Below are 10,000 nucleotides of genomic sequence, written 5' to 3'. Positions count from 1 at the left end.
CAACCTCACTCACTACCTTCACTCACCTTCACTAACCTCACAACCTCACTCACTACCTTCACTCACCTTCACTAACCTCACAACCTCACTCACTACCTTCACTCACCTTCACTAACCTCACAACCTCACTCACTACCTTCACTCACCTTCACTAACCTCACAACCTCACTCACTACCTTCACTCACCTTCACTAACCTCACAACCTCACTCACTACCTTCACTCACCTTCACTAACCTCACAACCTCACTCACTACCTTCACTCACCTTCACTAACCTCACAACCTCACTCACTACCTTCACTCACCTTCACTAACCTCACAACCTCACTCACTACCTTCACTCACCTTCACTAACCTCACAACCTCACTCACTACCTTCACTCACCTTCACTAACCTCACAACCTCACTCACTACCTTCACTCACCTTCACTAACCTCACAACCTCACTCACTACCTTCACTCACCTTCACTAACCTCACAACCTCACTCACTACCTTCACTCACCTTCACTAACCTCACAACCTCACTCACTACCTTCACTCACCTTCACTAACCTCACAACCTCACTCACTACCTTCACTCACCTTCACTAACCTCACAACCTCACTCACTACCTTCACTCACCTTCACTAACCTCACAACCTCACTCACTACCTTCACTCACCTTCACTAACCTCACAACCTCACTCACTACCTTCACTCACCTTCACTAACCTCACAACCTCACTCACTACCTTCACTCACCTTCACTAACCTCACAACCTCACTCACTACCTTCACTCACCTTCACTAACCTCACAACCTCACTCACTACCTTCACTCACCTTCACTAACCTCACAACCTCACTCACTACCTTCACTCACCTTCACTAACCTCACAACCTCACTCACTACCTTCACTCACCTTCACTAACCTCACAACCTCACTCACTACCTTCACTCACCTTCACTAACCTCACAACCTCACTCACTACCTTCACTCACCTTCACTAACCTCACAACCTCACTCACTACCTTCACTCACCTTCACTAACCTCACAACCTCACTCACTACCTTCACTCACCTTCACTAACCTCACAACCTCACTCACTACCTTCACTCACCTTCACTAACCTCACAACCTCACTCACTACCTTCACTCACCTTCACTAACCTCACAACCTCACTCACTACCTTCACTCACCTTCACTAACCTCACAACCTCACTCACTACCTTCACTCACCTTCACTAACCTCACAACCTCACTCACCTTCGCTAACCTCACAACTTCACTCACTACCTTCACTCACCTTCACTAACCTCAGAACCTCACTCACCTTCGCTAACCTCACAACCTCACTCACTACCCTCACTCACTTTCACTAGCCTCGCTCACCTTCACTAACCTCACAACCTCACTCACTACCCTCACTCGCTTTCACTAACCTCACTCACCTTCACCAACCTCACTCACCTCCACTAACCTCACAACCTCACTCACCTTCACTAACCTCACAACCTCACTCACTACCCTCACTCATCTTCACTAACCTCACAACCTCACTCACTACCCTCACTCGTTTTCACTAACCTCACTCACCTTCACCAACCTCACTCACCTCCACTAACCTCACAACCTCACTCACCTTCACTAGCCTCACAACCTCACTCACTACCCTCACTCACCTTCACTAACCTCACTCGCCTTCACTAACCTCACTCACCTTCACTAACCTCACAACCTCACTCATTACCCTCACTCACCTTCACTAACCTCACAACCTCACTCACCTTCACTAACCTCACAACCTCACTCACCTTCACTAACCTCACAACCTCACTCACCTTCACTACCCTCACAACCTCACTCACCTCCACTCACCTCACAACCTCACTCACCTTCACTAACCTCACTACCCTCACTCACTTTAACTAACCTCACTCACCTTCACTAACCTCACTCACTACTCTCACTCACTTCACTAACCTCACTCACCTACACTAACCTCACTACCCTCAATCACTTTCACTAACCTCACTCACCTTCACTAACCTCACAACCTCACTCACTACCCTCACTCACTTTCACTAACCTCACTCACCTTCACTAACCTCACAACCTCACTTACTTCCCTCCCTCGCTTTCACTAACCTCACTCACCTTCATCAACCTCACTCACCTCCACTAGCCTCACAACCTCACTCACCTTCACTAACCTCACAACCTCACTCACTACCCTCACTCACCTTCACTAACCTCACTCACCTTCACTAACCTCACAACCTCATTCATTACCCTCACTCACCTTCACTAACCTCGCAACCTGACTCATCTTCACTAACCTCACAACCTCACTCACCTTCACTACCCTCACAACCTCACTCACCTTCACTAACCTCACAACCTTACTCACCTCCACTAACCTCACAACCTCACTCACCTTCACTAACCTCACAACCTCACTCACCTTCACTAACCTCACTCACCTTCACTCACCTTCACTAACCTCACAACCTCACTCACCTTCACTTACCTCACAACCTGATTCACCTCAACTAACCTCACTCACCTTCACTAACTATGCAACCTCACTCACCTTCACTAACTTCACAACCTCACTCACCTTCACTAACATCACTCATCTTCACTAACCTCACTCACCTTCACTAACCTCACTCACCTTCACTAACCTCACTCACCTTCACTAGCCACACTCACCTTCACTAACCTCACTCACCTTCACTAACTTCATAACCTCACTCACCTTCACTAACCTCACAGCCTCACTCACCTTCACTAACCTCACAACCTCACTCACCTTCACTAACCTCACTCACCTTCACTAACCTCACTCACCTTCACTAACCTCACTCACCTTCACTAACCTCACAACCTCACTCACTTTCACTAACCTCACTCACCTTCACTAACCTCACAACCTCACTCACTACCTTCACTCACCTTCACTAACCTCACAACCTCACTCACTACCTTCACTCACCTTCACTAACCTCACAACCTCACTCACTACCTTCACTCACCTTCACTAACCTCACAACCTCACTCACTACCTTCACTCACCTTCACTAACCTCACAACCTCACTCACTACCTTCACTCACCTTCACTAACCTCACAACCTCACTCACTACCTTCACTCACCTTCACTAACCTCACAACCTCACTCACTACCTTCACTCACCTTCACTAACCTCACAACCTCACTCACTACCTTCACTCACCTTCACTAACCTCACAACCTCACTCACTACCTTCACTCACCTTCACTAACCTCACAACCTCACTCACTACCTTCACTCACCTTCACTAACCTCACAACCTCACTCACTACCTTCACTCACCTTCACTAACCTCACAACCTCACTCACTACCTTCACTCACCTTCACTAACCTCACAACCTCACTCACTACCTTCACTCACCTTCACTAACCTCACAACCTCACTCACTACCTTCACTCACCTTCACTAACCTCACAACCTCACTCACTACCTTCACTCACCTTCACTAACCTCACAACCTCACTCACTACCTTCACTCACCTTCACTAACCTCACAACCTCACTCACTACCTTCACTCACCTTCACTAACCTCACAACCTCACTCACTACCTTCACTCACCTTCACTAACCTCACAACCTCACTCACTACCTTCACTCACCTTCACTAACCTCACAACCTCACTCACTACCTTCACTCACCTTCACTAACCTCACAACCTCACTCACTACCTTCACTCACCTTCACTAACCTCACAACCTCACTCACTACCTTCACTCACCTTCACTAACCTCACAACCTCACTCACTACCTTCACTCACCTTCACTAACCTCACAACCTCACTCACTACCTTCACTCACCTTCACTAACCTCACAACCTCACTCACTACCTTCACTCACCTTCACTAACCTCACAACCTCACTCACTACCTTCACTCACCTTCACTAACCTCACAACCTCACTCACTACCTTCACTCACCTTCACTAACCTCACAACCTCACTCACTACCTTCACTCACCTTCACTAACCTCACAACCTCACTCACTACCTTCACTCACCTTCACTAACCTCACAACCTCACTCACTACCTTCACTCACCTTCACTAACCTCACAACCTCACTCACTACCTTCACTCACCTTCACTAACCTCACAACCTCACTCACTACCTTCACTCACCTTCACTAACCTCACAACCTCACTCACTACCTTCACTCACCTTCACTAACCTCACAACCTCACTCACTACCTTCACTCACCTTCACTAACCTCACAACCTCACTCACTACCTTCACTCACCTTCACTAACCTCACAACCTCACTCACTACCTTCACTCACCTTCACTAACCTCACAACCTCACTCACTACCTTCACTCACCTTCACTAACCTCACAACCTCACTCACTACCTTCACTCACCTTCACTAACCTCACAACCTCACTCACTACCTTCACTCACCTTCACTAACCTCACAACCTCACTCACTACCTTCACTCACCTTCACTAACCTCACAACCTCACTCACTACCTTCACTCACCTTCACTAACCTCACAACCTCACTCACTACCTTCACTCACCTTCACTAACCTCACAACCTCACTCACTACCTTCACTCACCTTCACTAACCTCACAACCTCACTCACTACCTTCACTCACCTTCACTAACCTCACAACCTCACTCACTACCTTCACTCACCTTCACTAACCTCACAACCTCACTCACTACCTTCACTCACCTTCACTAACCTCACAACCTCACTCACTACCTTCACTCACCTTCACTAACCTCACAACCTCACTCACTACCTTCACTCACCTTCACTAACCTCACAACCTCACTCACTACCTTCACTCACCTTCACTAACCTCACAACCTCACTCACTACCTTCACTCACCTTCACTAACCTCACAACCTCACTCACTACCTTCACTCACCTTCACTAACCTCACAACCTCACTCACTACCTTCACTCACCTTCACTAACCTCACAACCTCACTCACTACCTTCACTCACCTTCACTAACCTCACAACCTCACTCACTACCTTCACTCACCTTCACTAACCTCACAACCTCACTCACTACCTTCACTCACCTTCACTAACCTCACAACCTCACTCACTACCTTCACTCACCTTCACTAACCTCACAACCTCACTCACTACCTTCACTCACCTTCACTAACCTCACAACCTCACTCACTACCTTCACTCACCTTCACTAACCTCACAACCTCACTCACTACCTTCACTCACCTTCACTAACCTCACAACCTCACTCACTACCTTCACTCACCTTCACTAACCTCACAACCTCACTCACTACCTTCACTCACCTTCACTAACCTCACAACCTCACTCACCTTCGCTAACCTCACAACTTCACTCACTACCTTCACTCACCTTCACTAACCTCAGAACCTCACTCACCTTCGCTAACCTCACAACCTCACTCACTACCCTCACTCACTTTCACTAGCCTCGCTCACCTTCACTAACCTCACAACCTCACTCACTACCCTCACTCGCTTTCACTAACCTCACTCACCTTCACCAACCTCACTCACCTCCACTAACCTCACAACCTCACTCACCTTCACTAACCTCACAACCTCACTCACTACCCTCACTCATCTTCACTAACCTCACAACCTCACTCACTACCCTCACTCGTTTTCACTAACCTCACTCACCTTCACCAACCTCACTCACCTCCACTAACCTCACAACCTCACTCACCTTCACTAGCCTCACAACCTCACTCACTACCCTCACTCACCTTCACTAACCTCACTCGCCTTCACTAACCTCACTCACCTTCACTAACCTCACAACCTCACTCATTACCCTCACTCACCTTCACTAACCTCACAACCTCACTCACCTTCACTAACCTCACAACCTCACTCACCTTCACTAACCTCACAACCTCACTCACCTTCACTACCCTCACAACCTCACTCACCTCCACTCACCTCACAACCTCACTCACCTTCACTAACCTCACTACCCTCACTCACTTTAACTAACCTCACTCACCTTCACTAACCTCACTCACTACTCTCACTCACTTCACTAACCTCACTCACCTACACTAACCTCACTACCCTCAATCACTTTCACTAACCTCACTCACCTTCACTAACCTCACAACCTCACTCACTACCCTCACTCACTTTCACTAACCTCACTCACCTTCACTAACCTCACAACCTCACTTACTTCCCTCCCTCGCTTTCACTAACCTCACTCACCTTCATCAACCTCACTCACCTCCACTAGCCTCACAACCTCACTCACCTTCACTAACCTCACAACCTCACTCACTACCCTCACTCACCTTCACTAACCTCACTCACCTTCACTAACCTCACAACCTCATTCATTACCCTCACTCACCTTCACTAACCTCGCAACCTGACTCATCTTCACTAACCTCACAACCTCACTCACCTTCACTACCCTCACAACCTCACTCACCTTCACTAACCTCACAACCTTACTCACCTCCACTAACCTCACAACCTCACTCACCTTCACTAACCTCACAACCTCACTCACCTTCACTAACCTCACTCACCTTCACTCACCTTCACTAACCTCACAACCTCACTCACCTTCACTTACCTCACAACCTGATTCACCTCAACTAACCTCACTCACCTTCACTAACTATGCAACCTCACTCACCTTCACTAACTTCACAACCTCACTCACCTTCACTAACATCACTCATCTTCACTAACCTCACTCACCTTCACTAACCTCACTCACCTTCACTAACCTCACTCACCTTCACTAGCCACACTCACCTTCACTAACCTCACTCACCTTCACTAACTTCATAACCTCACTCACCTTCACTAACCTCACAGCCTCACTCACCTTCACTAACCTCACAACCTCACTCACCTTCACTAACCTCACTCACCTTCACTAACCTCACTCACCTTCACTAACCTCACTCACCTTCACTAACCTCACAACCTCACTCACTTTCACTAACCTCACTCACCTTCACTAACCTCATTCAAATTCACTAACCTCACGACCTCACCTCCACTAGACTCACAACCTCACTTTCATTAACCTCACTTACCTTCATTAAATCACTAACCTCACAACCTCACTCACTTTCACTAACCTCTCTTACCTTCACTAACCTTACTCAAGTTCACTAACCTCACAACCTCACTCACTTTCACTACCCTCACTCACCTTCACTAACCTCACTCAAGTTCACTAGCCTCAACCTCACTCACTTTCACTAACCTCACTCACCTTCACTAACCTCACTCAAGTTCACTAGCCTCACAACCTCACTCGCTTTCACTAACCTCACTCATCTTCGCTTACCTCACTCAAGTTCACTAACCTCACAACCTCACTCACTTTCACTAGCCTCACTCACCTTCACTAACCTTACTCAAGTTCACTAACCTCACAACCTCACTCACTTTCACTAACCTCACTCACCTTTCACTAACCTTACTCAAGTTCACTAACCTCACAACCTCACTCACTTTCACTAACCTCACTCACCTTTCACTAACCTTACTCAAGTTCACTAACCTCACAACCTCACTCACTTTCACTAACCTCACTCACCTTTCACTAACCTACTCAAGTTCACTAACCTCACAACCTCACTCACTTTCACTAACCTCACTCACCTTCACTAACCTCATTCAAATTCACTAACCTCACAACCTCACTCACTTTCACTAACCTCACTCACCTTCACTAACCTCATTCAAATTCACTAACCTCACGACCTCACCTCCACTAGACTCACAACCTCACTTTCATTAACCTCACTTACCTTCATTAAATCACTAACCTCACAACCTCACTCACTTTCACTACCCTCACTCACCTTCACTAACCTCACTCAAGTTCACTAGCCTCAACCTCACTCACTTTCACTAACCTCACTCACCTTCACTAACCTCACTCAAGTTCACTAGCCTCACAACCTCACTCGCTTTCACTAACCTCACTCATCTTCGCTTACCTCACTCAAGTTCACTAACCTCACAACCTCACTCTCTTTCACTAGCCTCACTCACCTTCACTAACCTTACTCAAGTTCACTAACCTCACAACCTCACTCACTTTCACTAACCTCACTCACCTTTCACTAACCTACTCAAGTTCACTAACCTCACAACCTCACTCACTTTCACTAACCTCACTCACCTTCACTAACCTCATTCAAATTCACTAACCTCACGACCTCACTTTCACTAACCTCCCTCCCCTTCACTTAGTCTCACTCACCAGCTTGGAAAACCTCATTATTTTCAGTACCCTGGCAACCTCACTTCTCACCTTCAGGAACCTCACTCACCGTGTTGATTTCCTGCAGCTCCGCCAGATCGCAGCGCACGAGCCGCAGGGAGACACAGCCTCTGTGGGGACACAGAGCAGCCAGAGGCAGCGATCCAGCTTCTTCCGAAGTCACAGTCGAGGACAGATGAGCGAGTCGTCCTCCACTAAGTACGACCAGCGACGCTGCAGCACTAACACCAACAGTGGTCAGCAGGTGAGTACGACCACCCCACAGATGGTGGAGTCGTGCAGAAAGTTTAGTACTGTTGAATACTGTATCTGCCTGTAGCTGCAGGAGCAGAAGTGCGTCAGATTATCTACCTGTAGCTGCAGGAGCAGAAGTGCGTCAGATTATCTACCTGTAGCTGCAGGAGCAGAAGTGCGTCAGATTATCTGCCTGTAGCTGCAGGAGCAGAAGTGCGTCAGATTATCTACCTGTAGCTGCAGGAGCAGAAGTGCGTCAGATTATCTGCCTGTAGCTGCAGGAGCAGAAGTGCGTCAGATTATCTACCTGTAGCTGCAGGAGCAGAAGTGCGTCAGATTATCTGCCTGTAGCTGCAGGAGCAGAAGTGCGTCAGATTATCTACCTGTAGCTACAGGAGCAGAAGTGCGTCAGATTATCTACCTGTAGCTACAGGAGCAGAAGTGCGTCAGATTATCTGCCTGTAGCTGCAGGAGCAGAAGTGCGTCAGATTATCTGCCTGTAGCTGCAGGAGCAGAAGTGCGTCAGATTATCTACCTGTAGCTACAGGAGCAGAAGTGCGTCAGATTATCTGCCTGTAGCTGCAGGAGCAGAAGTGCGTCAGATTATCTACCTGTAGCTACAGGAGCAGAAGTGCGTCAGATTATCTACCTGTAGCTACAGGAGCAGAAGTGCGTCAGATTATCTGCCTGTAGCTGCAGGAGCAGAAGTGCGTCAGATTATCTGCCTGTAGCTACAGGAGCAGAAGTGCGTCAGATTATCTGCCTGTAGCTGCAGGAGCAGAAGTGCGTCAGATTATCTGCCTGTAGCTACAGGAGCAGAAGTGCGTCAGATTATCTGCCTGTAGCTACAGGAGCAGAAGTGCGTCAGATTATCTGCCTGTAGCTGCAGGAGCAGAAGTGCGTCAGATTATCTGCCTGTAGCTGCAGGAGCAGAAGTGCGTCAGATTATCTGCCTGTAGCTGCAGGTGCAGAAGTGCGTCAGATTATCTGCCTGTAGCTACAGGAGCAGAAGTGCGTCAGATTATCTACCTGTAGCTACAGGAGCAGAAGTGCGTCAGATTATCTACCTGTAGCTACAGGAGCAGAAGTGCGTCAGATTATCTGCCTGTAGCTACAGGAGCAGAAGTGCGTCAGATTATCTACCTGTAGCTACAGGAGCAGAAGTGCGTCAGATTATCTGCCTGTAGCTACAGGAGCAGAAGTGCGTCAGATTATCTGCCTGTAGCTACAGGAGCAGAAGTGCGTCAGATTATCTGCCTGTAGCTACTTTTTTTTACTATTATGATTAATTTAGCCATGGGGAAACGTCAGACTCAGAGAGCTTATGCAAGTGCTGGGTAAAGGAAGGTAATAGAGATTGATCGATAGAACAGGAGAACGCGCGCGCGCGCGCGTGTATGTGTGTGTGTGTGTGTACTCACCTAATCGTACTCACCTAATTGTGGTTGCAGGGGTC

At 47.9% G+C, this 10,000-nt stretch overlaps 1 protein-coding gene across 1 annotated transcript in view; it reads left to right on the top strand.

The window, feature by feature from the left end:
* Positions 1-10,000, top strand: part of LOC128692989 (uncharacterized) — a 324,486-nt gene that overhangs the window by 188,798 nt on the left and 125,688 nt on the right. Inside the window, exon 2 of the mRNA XM_053782420.2 lies at positions 8,378-8,554. Coding sequence (XP_053638395.2) covers positions 8,378-8,554 — 177 coding nt within the window. The remainder of the gene's footprint in view (positions 1-8,377; positions 8,555-10,000) is intronic.

This window comes from Cherax quadricarinatus, chromosome 6 (genome assembly GCF_038502225.1).
Source record: "Cherax quadricarinatus isolate ZL_2023a chromosome 6, ASM3850222v1, whole genome shotgun sequence".
Taxonomy (NCBI): Eukaryota; Metazoa; Arthropoda; class Malacostraca; order Decapoda; family Parastacidae; genus Cherax; species Cherax quadricarinatus.
The sequence above is the reverse complement of the archived record's forward strand: the minus strand, read 5'-3'. Positions and strand labels throughout refer to the sequence as shown.